The sequence below is a fragment of the Condylostylus longicornis genome, unplaced genomic scaffold, assembly GCF_029603195.1.
Source record: "Condylostylus longicornis isolate FDR11 unplaced genomic scaffold, ASM2960319v2 ptg000153l, whole genome shotgun sequence".
Lineage (NCBI taxonomy): Eukaryota > Metazoa > Arthropoda > Insecta > Diptera > Dolichopodidae > Condylostylus > Condylostylus longicornis.
Genome location: NW_026578121.1, coordinates 1,976,296 through 1,993,800, shown reverse-complemented (window position 1 = coordinate 1,993,800; position 17,505 = coordinate 1,976,296). Strand labels below are relative to the sequence as shown.

The following is a 17,505-nucleotide window of genomic DNA, read 5'->3' as shown; positions in this document are numbered from 1 at the left end:
TTTTTATTGTAGATTACGAATGAAGCCAAGTGCCAAAATAGGAAATATTTTGAAAATTTAATTGACAGAAAAGAATTTCTGTTATAACTCTGGAAATTTTATCTAAATATCTACATAGCAATAATTAATGGTATAGAATAATGTACCATTGCTTAATTATACATAGTACTTACTTTCATTTACATAATTCATAAATAAAAAAGTTCAAAAAAAATTTTAGTAGATATGTATACTAAATTTATTGAAATTAAAGTTTGGATTTTGTAAAAAATTTATTGGCTTTTTGATAACTGTTCATTTTCTTTTTCGAAAATGAAATTCGCAAATGATTCCGCTTCCACTCTCCTTCTATAATCTAAGGTAGGTTTTATTAAATATCTATAGCCAAAAATGATGGTTCCACTAACAGCAATACCAGCGAACATAATTCCAGGTGAAGAATTTAAGGATTTTTTGATCGTTTTAAGAGACTCCATCTAAAAGAAAAACCAAAACAGTTATAAGAAAAAATGAGATTATATTACGTTTTACGGTAGTGACCAAAAAAATTCATTATAGATACACATTAAGAAGCAAAAAAAAACTACCTTTTAAAAAGTTAAAATACGCTAATTAATATTCTTCTCGAAATTTTTCGCTATTAAAATAAAAATCCAACTTATTGCGAACTATTATCTTTGGTTTCAGAAGCCACTTTTTTGATTGACTCCGAGTTTTCCCTGTATTTCACGAAAAGAGGTTGCCAAATATATGCACCGGCTAAAACTCCTGAAAAAAATTTTTCAAGCAATGATTTTATCTTATTGTAAATACGAAATGCATTCTTACCGACTACAGAAACTACTATTAACTGGGTGGTAGAAATTGTCCTCGGTTTTCGAATCCTTAAAACCATTTATAGATACTGTAAGTTTTATGATTATAAAAATTCGTTTTAGTTGTCTTTTTACAATTGTAGAAATATCAAAATTTCAATCATGAATCTTAACAAATAGTTATGCAATAGAGTTTTTGATGTACCTGCCTAAGAAAACACGCGTTGTATATAATAATAATATAAGCAGTTTTTATAGAGTTGACAGATAAAGAATTATACATCTACATTATTAAAAATTGATTCTTTAAAATTTAAATCTTGTTATTTTAGTTGAAAAATTTTCTCTGTCTAAAATTTTTAAAATTTATTTTCCTGTTATTCGAACCTAAATGTAACTCAACATTTTTCACTTCTTTTCAACATTTTTCCAATTAGCTTTGTTGTGTTATCATTTGTAATTGTAATATTTTCATAATGCTGTCATTATCATATGCTTTTGTGATATGTTTTTGTTTTTGAAGTTTAGAAAAATTTTAATGACATTTACTCTAACAGAGCCGCCAACTGCATCCTCTGCAGTGTACACTATGTCAAATTTTAAATTCTTTCATTTTTAAAATAAAAAGATAAGTACTTGTTTATTTCATAGCTTTTGAATATGAACAAAATAAATAAAATTTAAATACATACATGAATCTCATCTAAAATATATTTGTATAAATATTTTTAAAATATAACACTTATAATAAAACACATACAAGCATCGATAAATGTAATATAGTCCAAAATACCTTGCCTTAAATTTTCTTGACTTAACATTTTCATTTCAAAGTGATAAAGATTTGTTTTTTTTAAGGAATATTTAAATAAAATTTTTGTAAACAATTATTCTAGTACATTTCTAAAACTTTAAAGAGTTCAAAATGTTTTAGTAACGCAAAGTATACTCGTATCTTAGAATTAGCATAAGTTGTCCAAAAATTAAATACATGCGTGTATAATAACTTCTGGTAAAAAAAATTCTAACAAAAATCAAACAGATAATTTAGAAACTAAAATAGCACTACTACTATTATAAATTTGAAATATCGGCAACACTGTTATTTTAGTACTTTTTTGATTGATATAACAATTTAATGTTATTTTTGACAACTTAGCTTTTTTTTATTTATTCAACTTAAAATAAAAACATAATATACCTACATACCTAAAAAACACGATGTTTTGGATTTTGTCTTTATTGAAAAATCAACATTCTTTTAAGCTCACACAATTTTTATTTTTATTCACATATGTACATTCAAAAATTTTTTAGAAATTAGCCATCATACAGTTGAAATATGGGTGTTAAAGGTTTAACAAGTTTTATAGCAAAAAATGCTGAACAATATATGAAACCATTCGAATTACATGACTGTGATTTAGGTAAGTTTTTTGATAACTTTATAAAATCATGAAATTCCAAAGAAAAATTTTAAAAGACCAATCTTTCAGTGATTGATGGTGATAATTTGGCATGCAATTTATATAAAGATGTATCGGAGTGTAATTCTGCTTTTGGGGGCGACTATGATAAATACTACAGAACAGTAATTAAATTTTTTCAATTATTGTCACAATGCAATATTCGAAGTTTCGTTTTGCTTGATGGAGGTTATGAACAAAAAAAAATGCGAACTGTGCAAAGTAGATTAAGAGCCAAAATAGCATGTATTAAACATATTAATCCATCAAACAGCAGACCTATGTTTCCTTTGATGATGCGTGAAGTTTTCGTCGATGCTGTCAAAAATTCTGGAGTTCACTTAATGAGATGTATGTATGAAGCAGACGAAGAACTAGCTGCATTAGCCAGATGTTTAAATTGTCCGGTTTTAAGCTATGACTCTGACTTCTATGTTTTTAACGTTAAATATATACCGTTAATTACTTTAAGAATGAAAGTTTTAGAAAAAAAAGAAAGTAAAATGAATCAAAGGCACGAATTAAGAGCATGTGAAGCAAAGAACTTGAAAAAAAAACAGCGAATAAATTCTGGTCAATTAATTGAACATGAAGACAATATTAAAATTAAAAAAACCAAAGCTAAAACAGTAAAATATTTAGATTGTTGTCTGTATAAAATTGAAAACTTATTAGAGAAAGGTAAACTTGATAAAGAAAAATTACCATTATTTGCTGCTCTACTCGGTAATGATTACATTAATGTAAAAATGTTTAAAAGTTTTTATTCGCAAGTAGGCATGAAAGGTGTATCCAAAAAAATACCAAAACATCAAAAACGTGTAATGGTTATTTTAAAATGGTTAAGATATGAATCAAAACAATCAGCAATGGAAAAAATTCTTGGTAGAATGAAAAAAGATCAACGTGAAATATTATTGAAACAAATGCAAGATGCAACAAATGGGTACTTAAATGAAAAGTGCACTTCTTTTAAATATTTCAATTTATCTGAAAATGACAGAAAGTTGGATTCTTCTGATTCCGAAGATAGTTTTGAATCTGAAGATGAAGAAAGTATTGGGAAGGAAGAAGAAAAAGAAGGTCGACATAAAATGTGAACAAATAATGAATTTATTTTAATGTTAATTTTTTTATTTTGTTTTCTTGTAGAGAGTGATTCTTTTTCCGAAAATGAAGATGCGCTTGAAACTTCGGAACAAAATGATTCAGATAATGATAGCGTGCTAGAAATGGTAGACAAAAATATAGGAGAGGAAATTTTAAGTATTCAAAATACAAATTTAACTTCTGAGATCGAAGATAATAGAGAGAATCGGGAAAATTCAAAGTCCATACCGGATGGTCTTCTCATAAAAATTTATTCAGCTGCATTTCCTCGTTTCGTAAACGATTTACTAAATTTAAAATTATACATAAATAATCCACAAGTCGAAAACTTCTTATATCCAGATTGTAACGAAATTGCCGTTAAAATTTTATTAAAAATATTTGCATATTTGCATTATCCTGAAACACCAGATCTTAGATATTTGACAAGAGTAGTACGTTTAACAAATTGTATATATAAAAAATTTTCAATAGTTGATATAAAATTGAATAGAGAAAATATGCTAGAAGAATTATTTGAAACATCCAAAATTGATTTAGTAAATTTATTAAAAGATTTACAATCATTTCCTGCTGATATAAGATATTACATAATTGTACTGATTTATTGGGCTAACAATAGCAAATATTGTGATAAATTTCATATCCATGCTATTTTAATTTGTTTAATCATATTAAGATTCATTGATACAAAAATTGAACCTATTAGGGATGAGAAACAATTTTTAAAATTACATGGGAAAAAAATTCAAAAAGAAAAGATGTTACGAAATAAAAATGAAAATATCTCAGATAATTTAAATGGAGAAAATAATACGAAAATTTTGAAAACAAAAGACATATTAAATAAGTTACAAATTTATGAACGAATTAATTATATTCCTAAAACAGAAATTATTTTATTACAACAAAATTTTTTAAAATATTTTGTTTTTCATGAAGATCATCGAAAATCTCATACAATATTTTCGTCAATCATAGTTCACGGTTTCTCTGAATTTCAAGCTGTAATATATCAAATGTATACATTAAATGCTTTATTGGATATGCCATTTGAACAAATAAAAATGTCCAATTTGTACTCTGGATTATTTTTGTATAATATATATACAAATTTACAACAACGACTTGATATACAATACTATGTAAAAAATTTTATGTTTCAAAATTCAGAAACTGTTTTTGAATATTATCAAACTCTTTGTCAACTTTGTGAGACTTATATTGCAATTTTTGAATTATCAAGTGATACTGCAAACAATCAGATAAAGAAAAGTAATAAAAAACTAAGACAAAAACTTAATAAGAACTCAACATTAAAAAATCAAGACTGCACATCATATCGGGAAGATATGATTTCAGATGCAGGTTCAAAAAGTAATGAAGAAGACATAAACTTAGCAAATAATAAATTTGGTTTGTTATCTATTCAATAATAATAATGTTATTTTTTGTTTTAGTTAAGTAGTATATTTTTATATAATCCGCTATTTAATATAAAAATTTATGATTTTAAATAATTTTTTATTCACTTTTTTTTTTCTTTAGCAATTAAATATTAAAAATTCAATTTTTTATCTTAAAAATATATAATAGATATAATTTTTTTTTTACACTTTTCCATAAAAATTTTTTAATCCTTTTTACTTTTTTAATTTGTATATGAACATGAAAAAAGCTAAATTACAAAAAATCTAACAAATAATTTCAAAGTCTTCATCGGAGTCATCTCCTTTATTATTTTCTTCATTTTGAACCTCTTCAAAATCTAAAAATATTTGATATATGAATTATTTAAAAAAAGGAAACCAAATATTATGTTAAAATAGAAAAAATATACCTTCAGATTTCGTTCTTCTTCTGTTTGATGTGGTTTGTGATGAATAGCTAGTAGTTGGCGATATCCATGGCATTGATCGAGTTTTCGTAATTTCGAATAATGGCTGATTTCCAGAGTTTAAGACTTCGTTCTTTAATTCATTTAATAGGACTTCATAGGAAAAACGAGTTTTGCAGAAAAAGCACTAAAAATCAAAATTAATTTTAAAATTAATTATAGGTATATTATTATAGAATTAAATCTTACTAAAGCAATTGAGGGATCCATTTGATTAAACTGAATTCGTTGAGCATATTTTTGATGATAAGTCTCATCTAATTCAATTTCATTTTGTGACGTTTTTGTTCCGACAGATCCAGACCGTTGTGTATAATGTGGATCAAGAAATATTACTTCATCTTCTACGTATCCAATAAAATATAATGCTTGATTTGGTTTACCACCGATCATACCCAAACTGCCAACCAATTGAAAGCATTTTTTTAATGCTGGTATATAAATGGGATTAATATCACTTAAACCGAGCCTCAATTGTATTAATAATAATAATGGTTTCCAAACTGAACCTGTTCCACAAGTTTTATCTACAAAATATAGAAAATTATTTTGCAAAATAATAAAACTAAATTGAAATTATACCGATGTCGTCTGTTGCTATTGTATTGTCTAAAGCAACATGAACAACTATTGAACACCAATCATCATATCCAACTAGTTTTCTACATGCAAATTTCTTATGAAATTAAATAGATTTTATAAATTGCTAATTAAATATATACTTCAAAACTTGTGCAATTGTATTTGGTCCAAACCATTCACCGACTCTCTTATCTTCAGATTCTCCCATTAAAGCAATTTGATGTATAGAAAAATAAGATTTTCTAGAATCTTCAAATCTATTGACTATTTTTAAATAAGTTGGATCTCGTGTCTCTGGAGTCCAAAACCAATCTCTTCCTAAATGCAAATCAATTAAAGCTTGACCTAACAACATTTGACCACAACGGAGCATACATCCCCAGCCTATAAAATTTTTTAAATTTAAAAATTTGCATTTTTTATAATAAAAATTATATTTATAATACCTTTGTCTGTTGTTAGTTGAGATTCACCTAAAGGAACAAATCCTCTCCTATATGTGCACCATAATCGCGAACGTATGTCTCGTCTAATAAGCTCAAGCTCTAAAAAAAATTAATTTTAATGAATAAAAAATTAATTAAATAAATACTTTAAATCCAAACTGTACCATTTATGGAATTATATCGTTTTCCTAAAATCCATACATCGGCATTTGTCTTTGGTATATCATCTGGTTCAGCTGTTAAAGCTAATGCTCCATCTGGTCCTAAATATGCCTCAAAAACGCTATCCATCTTCCTGGCCACATTTGCGTATAATTCAAATAAACGTTCGATTTTTGCAATTAATTAATAGACCAACAAACATGAAAGATCTTCAAGGCTAAATTAAGATAAATATATGTATCTTATATATGTATATTGTATAATATTCCCCCAAGAAGATGACAATGGCAAAATAAAATTTGTCTAAGGCCAATGTAATATATTTTATATTGATGTCAAATTATCTTTCATATTACAACTTTGAAGAAAAAATTTTTCAAATAAATACTTAAAATGTAAAAACTTATTATCTACTTAACATTTAAGAATATTAAAATTTATATAATATAAGAAAATTTTAGATTATCATTTAATCAAAATAATTACTAATAACAAAGAACTATGACAACACAACACGGAAAACTTTTTAATTTTTTTATTTGGATTAATGACATATTTGACATTTGTATCAAACATGTATTAAAGGAATTTGGCTGGTTGTTTATTGGTTTACAACATGTACTTGTATTCACAATTAAATTATGTTCGCTATTTACATTGCTTGTTTAACAACAGCTAATTGAAATTGCTTGCTTCTGATTACCAACTTATTTTTTATTTCTTCAATAGGCAATGAGACATTACGGGATTTAATTTATATTTTCTTAATAACTATTGGTCCTGTGTCTTAATAACTATTGGTCGTAACAACTATTGCTCACACACTCAAAGTGACAACTGGTGCTAAATAGTACATATTAGTATAATATTTGAGCTGTTGTTTTTAGAACTTACTGCAGACGATGTTAAGAAAACAAAAATTTTCTTTTAAAAAAATGACTACTGTATTTTATAATAAAACTATGATTTTATAATAAACTATGAAAAGTTTTTAGAAAACCAATCATGTAAAAAACATCATGATATAATATGAGTTTGAAGGAGTTGGTATTATGTTCCAAGGGAATTTATACCGTAAGGGGATGACAAAAATTCGTAATCTTACAATTATAAAATAAGGTTACATATATTTTTTTTATTTTTGTTTTTATTATATTTCATGATTTTAGATTTACATCTTTTTTGGCAAGCGGAATTTTGCTTCAGCAAAACGAACATACATATATTTAATTTATTAAGCATCACTTTATAAGTAGCTTAAAAATATTTTCTGAAATTGTTATACATTTTGAACTAATACTCAGGTTTTATAAAAATTTATTTATCAAAAATATATCGACCATTCATGTATGCACTACTGTATGCAACTTATTCATATATATTTTAAAAAATCTAACTTAAAAATTAATCTTAAAATAAATTTATATAAAAGAACGATACACAATTTATTATTTATATTTACAAGTTTAACAAAAAAATTCTAATATAATTTTTAGCTAACAATATTATAAAATAACTTTTTTATAATTAAAATATATTGCTAAATCAACAATTGTCGTCCCTCGATAAAAATCTACGCTTACAATATTTGCTGTTTGACCTAAATCTTCACGATATAATCTTGATACTCTCCAATTAACTTGATCTGCCATTTTTCTTAAACCACCATATTTATCTACAAAATAAAACAATAAATTATTAAAAATTATTTTCAATATAATGACAGAAAAATTGAGAAACTATATTATGTATATAATTGAAATACCAGTTATAACACCCCAAGCTTCTGGTGTAAGTTCAGCCATATCAGAAACTGGTCTACTTGAAAGTCTCCTATGTATGTTAAATAAAAGAAAAACATGGTTTATTTTAGTTAATTAATGTACAATTAAAAAATCATATACAATTACCACATATCGAAAGTATTGACTCGTCTTAAATAATTTTCTAAATCAGACCATTTTTTAACATTTCCCCATCGTTGTTCACAAGCTGGAAATAAAATATTCGAGAATTCTGATACAACTCCTAAATGATCATATGATAAGAAAATATTTTGCTTTCTTCCCCATATTTCAGATAATGTTGCTTGCCATGATATTTGAGGACTAATTAGTAAATCTTTTAAAAACGCATACATATATTGAACTAATTTACGATGAATAGTAAGATCCTTGCCAAATCCTATTTTAGAATTAAAAATTTATTTTTGATTATTCACGAATATGTTTAAAACTTTAAAAATTTTATAAGTATTTTATTACAATTTCCCAAACTAAATTGAGTATTTCCAAAACTATAATTGAGTAAATATCCCAAATTAAGAATTTTTTCAATTTCCGGTAAATTATGAGTTAGAGTTCAAGAACTATTTACTATTAAATTATTTAATATTAACTAAAATGAGAAATATTAAGATAGACATGTAATTTATGGATTGAGCTACTTTCATACAATAACACAAATCATACCGGAACGGTTTTTGTAAACCATTATTGACATTTAAATGTATATAATATGTAAGATTTATTTATATACATTTTTGTATATGGTTATTTGCCATTATATGTATAACATTATGATTGCTATACAAAATATGTTGCAGCAGCATTGAATTTTTTGTTTACATAATTGGATTGCAATTAATAATATTGTTACATTACAAGAGGTGGTTCACTTGCTCCTAATGATTAATCAAACTCAAGCATATTTTATTTTTCAAGTACCTACATACTCATACATACATATGCAATTGGTACTTTGCATTTGATATATTCATAGTGGAAATACGAAAATGTACACGATATATAGTCAATGTTAATAACATGTTAATGCTATAAATTAGCCACAACAATGACAGTAATTATGTAAATGTAAAAATTTTAATTCTTAGATAGTACCTAATGTGAAAAGCTCAAGAGCTTCATAATTGTTATAAAAATGCATTTAAATTCAGATTTCTGATTTATTAAAAAATAATTTTATTCAAAACAAGAAATTTTACATAATTTATTTGCATACCTAATTTTTTTTTTTTAATTTCTTATTTAGAATTTTCAAACAGATTTTTAAAATAGTAAATTAATTTTATAATTGTATAGCAATTGTGATGTTGAAACAATGATTTTGTTCATAATGGAAAATATTCTGTTCATATAATATAAGTACATAATGTGTGTACAAAAATCTTTTCATCTAATCTAATCAAGTAAATTATTGTACCTAATAATTTAACTATAAAAACTGATTCTGCTTTAACCCAAAAATCATCACATTCTTATTTCTATTAAAGAATTTTGAAATATCATTCTCACGCTCATAATAATAGAATCTTCTACGTGTGTATTTTTGTATGTACATACATTGTACATGATATTATTGTGAATATCAATTCGAATTAAATTATTATATTAAATTAAACTTACCGACAGGAAATTCTTGTACATCAACAATAATAATTTCATTTGTTTCTAAAATAAATTCTCTTATTTGACTTAAGACTTCATTAAGAGGTCTTTGTTTTGTAATTCCATGATTAACAAAAAATTGTTCTGGTGTATTTTTATAATAACCAACACGTATATCTAAATATCTAATACCATGCATTAATTGTCCTCTAATATCATCATCTTGTGTTAAAGCATATTTAGTAACAATTGTTTCACGTTTAGATGGTTTAAAATTTTTACGATATGCACCAGAATCATGACTACCAGGTATAAATAAATCACGTATACGAAATTGTCCAATTGCTGTTCTCATTTCATTCATCCACATTGGATATGCTTTAATACAACCAGTTGATATAATTTCACCTTCTTTATTAACATAACTAGCCCAATAACCATAACATTTTGTAAATTTTGTTATATTTTCTGAACTATTATAATCAAATTTTAAACTGGTACGTATCCATTGACTTGGTTCAAATGGATTTATTATTTCTAATATATCAATTTTACCTTTATTACATTCCCATTTTTCATTTTTATTATTTTTATTATTATCAAAAATTATTGGTATTATACCATAAGAGCTATCATTATTAGATCCACTACCATCATCATTATCATCATTACTATTACTATTATTATTATTATTACTTAATGATGTTGATGTGTCATTTTCTGAATTATACGATATATTAAATTCAAATCCATTACTTAAATCTGGATAATCACTAATACGAACTTTTTGAAATTCTTTTGGTTCAGCATTTGTTATAAAAATTTTATCACCCATAGCTAATCTAGCATTTATCCATGATATTTCAATAGTACGTGTTTGAGCGCTAATTGTTAACCATAATTGTGGTAATTGTGACCGATATGGATCAGAAGAGAAACCACTTGGAAATGAATAAACTATATACGATGATTGTAATATTATAAAAAATATTAATATTATCATTAAAAAAATTGAATTAATTGCTCGAATAGTCATTTTATTTTTCAATTATTTTACACGCACAATATTTTGTTATTTTAAAAGTTATTAAAAATTTTTTAATATTTAAATAAATTTAAATTAAAAGAACATTTAATTTAACTTATTCAAAATTTGAAAAATTTTCAATTTATTTGATAGACTTTCCTTTTTTCAACACTGAAATAAAAAAGTCTTTTTATTCTCAATAATAAAATGCGATGCTCTACTGATCAACAGAAGCACTGTAGGCTTACTAACTTTAAAATATTTTCTAATTATAATATTAAAAAGTTCTAAAATGTATTTACAAATAGTTATAGTTTAGTCAGTTTGAATGTAATTAATAGTGAAGCTCTATTTTAATTATAGGTATAACCATAACAGTAGCTTTTTACTATTTAAAGTGTACTAAAAACATATTTGTAAATTTCACTTTAGGAAATTGTCACTAAGAAATGTTTTTGTCTAATAAATGTCATTATTTCTATATTCTATTTAAAACATTGTTAAATTTTTCAAGATCAACTAAATTTTTTAAAGCCATTTTAAATTATTTTATAATTACAATTATTTTAAATTATAAGGAAGATTTAAACAAATTCTGTTAAGGAAATTTGAAATAATTATGTTGAATTTCTATATCTAAATCTTTAATTTTGGAATTATAATTCATAAATTATAACAGTTTACAAATACATATATCACCGGCTTTTTAACACTTACAAAATATTCACAATATTATATAAATTAACACCATTGACACATTAATAAAATGTGAATTTCAAAATTTTATATTATTTAATCTTTTATAATATGCTCTTATAATACCAAATAGTGAAAAGTTATTCACACTTTAGTCAAACAAGCTAGAAGATAATTTTGTTAATTTAATTTTATGCTTTTTAATTTGAGTAGCAGCAAATGGGAAAAAAAAATCAACAAGAAATTATTATACCAGACAATTATAAGACACAAAAGCAAAATTTAATATACTATCAACTGAGTATTTTAGTTTGACAACTCAGTGTTACTGATTTAAATTCAAATTTTTCAACTCATTTTGCAAAATGTGTAATAAATATGAATAAAAAAATAATATTGATCTTAAATTGATAATTCCTACATCAGTACACATGTATATTTAATAATCTTAATTTATGTATATAAAATGATTGCTAAGCTAAATACTAAATGAATTAATTATTTCCCAATTTGAAGGGAGGGGAAGGGGGGAAGGATCAAACAGCTCATATTATATGAAATTATAATTACATATTATGAATAAAAATTCAATTTCATAATAAGGATATTAAAAAATTTTTTATAAATATTTATTGTGTAAAAATTTTGTTTTTATTTTACTTTAAATTATTATTACATTTTATTTCACATTTTTCATCACTCAATTAAACACGTAAATAGGTACCCATTTTTTTTTTTTTGTAACAAAAAAGACTTTTGTGTTAATTCACAGTAGTTATTTTTATACGTAAATAATTTTATTTATTATCAAATCTGGCATCATTGCACTTCTATATACGATTATGAAGCTTAATTAAATATTATCCGATGTTAAGTTATATATATGTTTGTATGTATGGGTTAATTAAAAAATTTATTACGGTTAATTATTATTAAAATATTTTAATTAAATAATAACAACAAACTTACAATATGCAATATTTAATATTTTCTTTTTTTTTATTTTGTTTTGATTGCAAAGATGTGAAAATATTAAAAAAAAAAAAATAAAATAAATATAAAATTTAAATTAAATAAAAAAAATTTTGTATTATCAAAAATTTTATTTATTAATTAACCCACATTTCATCTCCAAACGAAAAAAAAAAATACGAAATTAAATAAAAAGAAATATGAAATTAGCACCCGCCAAAAAAAAAAAAATCAAATTGTAAAAAAAATTTTTAGTACCGTTAATATAGACCAAAGAAAAAAATAAATAAAATATTTAAAACGCGTTTTAAAAATTTATCGAGTCGGCTAGTCAACAGGGCGGCAGTGAAATTCAGACTGAAATTGAAAGTAATAACATTGAAGAAAAAGTTACAAATATTTTTTTTTTTCAGTTTCTTTCTTTTTTTTTTTGCTTAATACTTAAATTTTTACTATAAAATTTTATTTTAAAATTATTGTATTATTATATTTGACGTTCTATTTAATTTTGAGACGAATAGACACCGCATCAATCAGAGTCTATATAGAGTCTTGACTTGATAGTTTTAAGGTGCAATTTTTATATTATTTATTTTTGTTCATATATTTTACAGTTGTAGTCCAGAGTAAGACATCATAAAAATTGTAAAATTTGAATAATTCAAATGAATAAGTTCGATATAATTTCTATCGTCTATTACATAATATTGTGAATTATTATAATTTTGTAGTATGTTGAATAATATTGAAAATGTTATAGCATTGTTATTTATTTTAACCACAAATGAGAGAAAATGTACTCTCAAAGTTAGTCGCTATTATGACGCTGTAAATTTAAATACGTTTTTTTTTTGGATATCCTGAAAAATTAATATTGAGGTTGCTGTAACGTTAATAGTTTGACACCTTCTACAGATGTCAGTTTTAATTTTTTCATAAGAGTAATATTTTTTATAAATTTCCTCACTGATTTCGTGTAATTTCTGAAAATATTAATTTTTTGAATTGAATCATTTTATAAATAATATACTTATGCAATATCTATAATGTACACATTTAATTCAACTATAATTTGAGTGTACAAACATGTATATATATGTATATATATAAATAGCAATATTATTTTTCTTTTTCCTCATTTACATTTGAATATATGTACCTACATACATACATACATCCATAACACACGATTTGTTATTGTTTATAATTGAATTTTTCAAGAAAATTTTGCTTAAATAACATAATATTTTAGCTAGTATTTTATATTATATTAATGTATAGCTAAAGATATATGTACATACATACATAGATATAAGATGTATTTGCACAAATGTTTCATGTATAACAGAATAAAAAAAAGCAAAGACAAAACGAGTGAATTATAAAATTTAAACTATTTGAGTTTATTTAATAAAATTATGTAAATATGTTTGTGTATAGAGTGGTAAAGATTAATGTGGACATCGAATAAATGATTAATTTTTTTGTATTTAATTTAATAATAAAAGTATTAAAAGAAAACTGTTTTATTATTTTATTTTACAAGCAATATTTTGTTCAAGTGATTTATTATTTACAAGTAGCTACCTAATGGTAGTGTAGTAATAATAGTAATCGTTTTGTTGCTATTTTTTACCACAACGCGTATATAGTAGCGTTTAAGTATTAAAAAGATGTGAAAAGAATTTTATTAATATTCTTAATAAACAAGTGAAAACTACAGTATAAAAGTTGTTAATTTTTTATTTAAACTATACTAAACAATATGTACTGAATATATTTACATTTATAATAAATTAATAGTACCTATAAATAATTTAAAAAATAAGGTAACCATACTTCCTAAATAAAAAGGAAAAACGAAAATTTACACACAAACAAATTTTGCGACTCGTTCAAATTAAGAAAGTTACAGAAAATAAATTATATACTTTTTTATTACCACGACTGTCAGAGGGATCAGTTCCAGTGTCCACTGTTGTATTCACAACAGGTATAAGATTTTAGTGTTACATTTTCATTTGTTTAAAAAAAATCATAAAAATAGTTATATTTTATAATAAAAGGAAATGCATGAATTAATACCTAATTCATTAATGAAGAAGAAATCATTTAACGATCGAGCATATAAGTATATTGGCATTATGGACAGGAACATTAACATTATGGAAAGAACAAATTATAATTGAAATATTAAAGGGTAATATACAAATATAAAATATAAATGAACACTGCTTATACAAATATTGTAAAAATATTACAATAATGTAATAAAGGGTGTGGATGATTTACTCTAAGAAACTACTCTAAGGAACAAATTATTTACTTTTATTTTTCAATAAATACCTAATCATTTTACCTAAAAGTTCATTGATCTGGGATAAACAGAATGAAGGTTTTAAAATTTTGATGAATTTCTCTTTTTTGAATTTTCATTAACAAATAAAAAAAAAACAAAATTCAAAGGTAATCAAATCAGTAATTATAAAAAAAAATTATTTCATACTTGAAAAATTTTTTCAAATATGACTAAAAAATATAATAATGAGCTGACGTAATGTTCAACCAAGTTAATAATTAAATTTAATGATTTTACATAATGTAAGCAATTGATAGTTACAATGAATATTCAAATCTATGAGCATGCGATTGGAGAAATGGAATAATTATATTAATAAGTTATTTATTAAACCTTTGTCATTTATTAAATCATTTCAATTTACATAGTATATTTTATAGTAAATAAAATTATGATTTGATCATAGAAGAATAAAGTCGTGAGAAGTGATATACAATTAGAAAAAAATAAAAAGTTTCAAAAATCAATTCACATTAGCAACAACATTGCGTTCAAAATTTGATGAAGATTCATTTGGAACAAAATAATAATTATGAATCTTAATATATTATAATAATAAAATTCATAAACGAAGTTCATTTCATAAATAAATATTTTCCATTGCGCTGATGAATGCTTTAAATTACCAAATACATAACTAATAACACTCAGTTTTCAATTGTTTAACAAAAGTAATGCGTAAATGTCTTGTATAGTTCTTTAAAAAATTATAATTTAAAATCAACTATGACATTCTAAAACAATCTTGACAATATTTTATAAACCATGACTTCAATTTTGCAAATAAAACATAAAACTAACAATGTCACATAACCCATGTTGCGGAAATAAATATTTTGTGTATGCATTTAGTTTGCATTATCTTCAATTGTAAACGTATTTTGTTTTTTTGACGGAGTAATTATTTTATTTTAAGTGTGACAATAAATTGATGATATCTAGTAAAAGTTCAAAGTTCTGATCCAAAATGTAAATTGAAACAAAATTATTCTATAAACATTGCTTATTTATATAAATGCATTATTTGTGTAAATTTTCAAATTAAGTTTGGAAAATGGATATCACGAAAATTGTGCGATTTACTTTATGCGAAAATATTAAATGTAATGTTGGAATATGTTGGGTAGGTTGTTAAGTGTTCTTATTAACTCATAAATTAGTCATTCCGTCTTTTTAAATTGGTATTTCGCTTTGGTAGTCTTATTATTATTTAGAATATATTAAATAATTTAAATTTTGAAAAAAAATATATATACTAAATCCTATGCTTATCAAATTTAATAAGAAACAAAATTTTCGTATAAAATAAAATATTTTATTAAGTGCGAGTCTCCAATATATATATATATATATTTTTTTTTTGAAAATAAAATTAATAACTTAAAATTAAAATGATATTTTTGATTTTTCTATTTTTAATTATACTGATTTTAACAATATTATTAATGAAATAAACATACTTATATATATTATTTTCCAATATAATATAATTTTCTGTTTTATTAATATTAAAAAAAAAATTTATCTCATAATTTTTGATCTTTTCATTTTATTTCATTTTCTTTTTGGAATGCAATTAAATTTAAATAAAAAAAAAAACAAAACAACAATAAAACAAATATAAAAACTAATTTTAAATTTAATTTTAAAACATTATAATTTTTTTCTTCAAATTTTTTATCCTATTTTTTAATTTTAACTTATATTAAAAAAAACTACAAAACAGTAATTGAAAAAAAAATATATATAGAAAACTATAAAATTCGTATATTTATTTAATTATTAATAAATACATTATTCTTTTTATATTATATAATATATATTATAATAATATCCTTAAAATACTGAAATAATTATTTAATATCGGTATATTTTCCTTTAACTAAATTTTATTGTATACATTTTAAAAAAGTATAAAATCTATAACATTTTGGACCCGTTAAAATAAGGCTTTTATTACTTTTATTTATTTAAATATTATTATTTTTTTGCAAACAATAATTTAAACATACAACATCATATTTAGTGGATATTTTGGTGGAAAAAAATTTCAAAAACTGATCATAGATTTTTATCCAGTCGAAAATTTTCAAATTTCGAATTTTGATATATGCATGTATGTCTATACATTATATTAAGAGTTTAAAATCAATGTGTGTTAACAAAATCAGTCTGTATCATAAAATGTTATTTCTGGTTTTTGACATAGCAAAATATTAATTAATTCTGGATATACATTTCAAAAGTTTCATAATTTATATAGATTCATCTATTTTCCAAGCCTATTTTGTAATCTTAATATTATACTATTTAATTATTTACTTTTGAAAGAAGATTTTATTTCGACTATCAGTAACGTAATTGAATGCTTAATTTTTAATAATTAAAATTTATTTGTTAACTTTAAATTTTTAGAACGCAATTCAAGGCGCTATAATGCTTCAAAAAAAATTAAAAAATGCAACATAGGCAGTGATAAAGATATTTTAAAGTTTTATGTTCCGAAGGTACTGATTCAGTTTTTTTTTTTAATTTCAAAAATTATTTAAATCAAATACTTATTATA

The 17,505-nt window shown here is 23.1% G+C and overlaps 4 protein-coding genes across 4 annotated transcripts; 1 reads left to right on the top strand and 3 right to left on the bottom strand.

Annotated features, from left to right (window-relative positions):
- Positions 1-208: 208 nt before the first annotated feature.
- Positions 209-1,304, bottom strand: LOC129615892 (uncharacterized). Its single transcript, XM_055531301.1, has 3 exons — positions 829-1,304; positions 695-768; positions 209-476 (listed from the first exon to the last, which is right to left on the bottom strand). Exons 1-3 carry the CDS (start codon positions 893-895, stop codon positions 273-275), a joined length of 345 nt encoding a protein of 114 aa, XP_055387276.1. The 5' UTR covers positions 896-1,304; the 3' UTR covers positions 209-272.
- Positions 1,305-2,033: 729 nt separating this feature from the next.
- LOC129615891 (protein asteroid) lies at positions 2,034-4,855 on the top strand. The gene is made up of 3 exons (XM_055531300.1): positions 2,034-2,242; positions 2,312-3,377; positions 3,423-4,855. Exons 1-3 carry the CDS (start codon positions 2,158-2,160, stop codon positions 4,825-4,827), a joined length of 2,556 nt encoding a protein of 851 aa, XP_055387275.1. The 5' UTR covers positions 2,034-2,157; the 3' UTR covers positions 4,828-4,855.
- A 152-nt stretch (positions 4,856-5,007) lies between these two features.
- On the bottom strand, positions 5,008-6,988 carry LOC129615864 (cysteine protease ATG4B). Its single transcript, XM_055531257.1, has 7 exons — positions 6,481-6,988; positions 6,317-6,415; positions 6,011-6,254; positions 5,871-5,950; positions 5,478-5,815; positions 5,232-5,415; positions 5,008-5,159 (listed from the first exon to the last, which is right to left on the bottom strand). The coding sequence occupies exons 1-7, from the start codon at positions 6,605-6,607 to the stop codon at positions 5,086-5,088; spliced, it is 1,146 nt and encodes a 381-aa protein (XP_055387232.1). The 5' UTR covers positions 6,608-6,988; the 3' UTR covers positions 5,008-5,085.
- Positions 6,989-7,908: 920 nt separating this feature from the next.
- On the bottom strand, positions 7,909-11,053 carry LOC129615927 (PI-PLC X domain-containing protein 1). The gene is made up of 4 exons (XM_055531352.1): positions 9,904-11,053; positions 8,389-8,662; positions 8,244-8,311; positions 7,909-8,153 (listed from the first exon to the last, which is right to left on the bottom strand). The coding sequence occupies exons 1-4, from the start codon at positions 10,919-10,921 to the stop codon at positions 7,984-7,986; spliced, it is 1,530 nt and encodes a 509-aa protein (XP_055387327.1). The 5' UTR covers positions 10,922-11,053; the 3' UTR covers positions 7,909-7,983.
- Between the last annotated feature and the right edge of the window lie 6,452 nt (positions 11,054-17,505).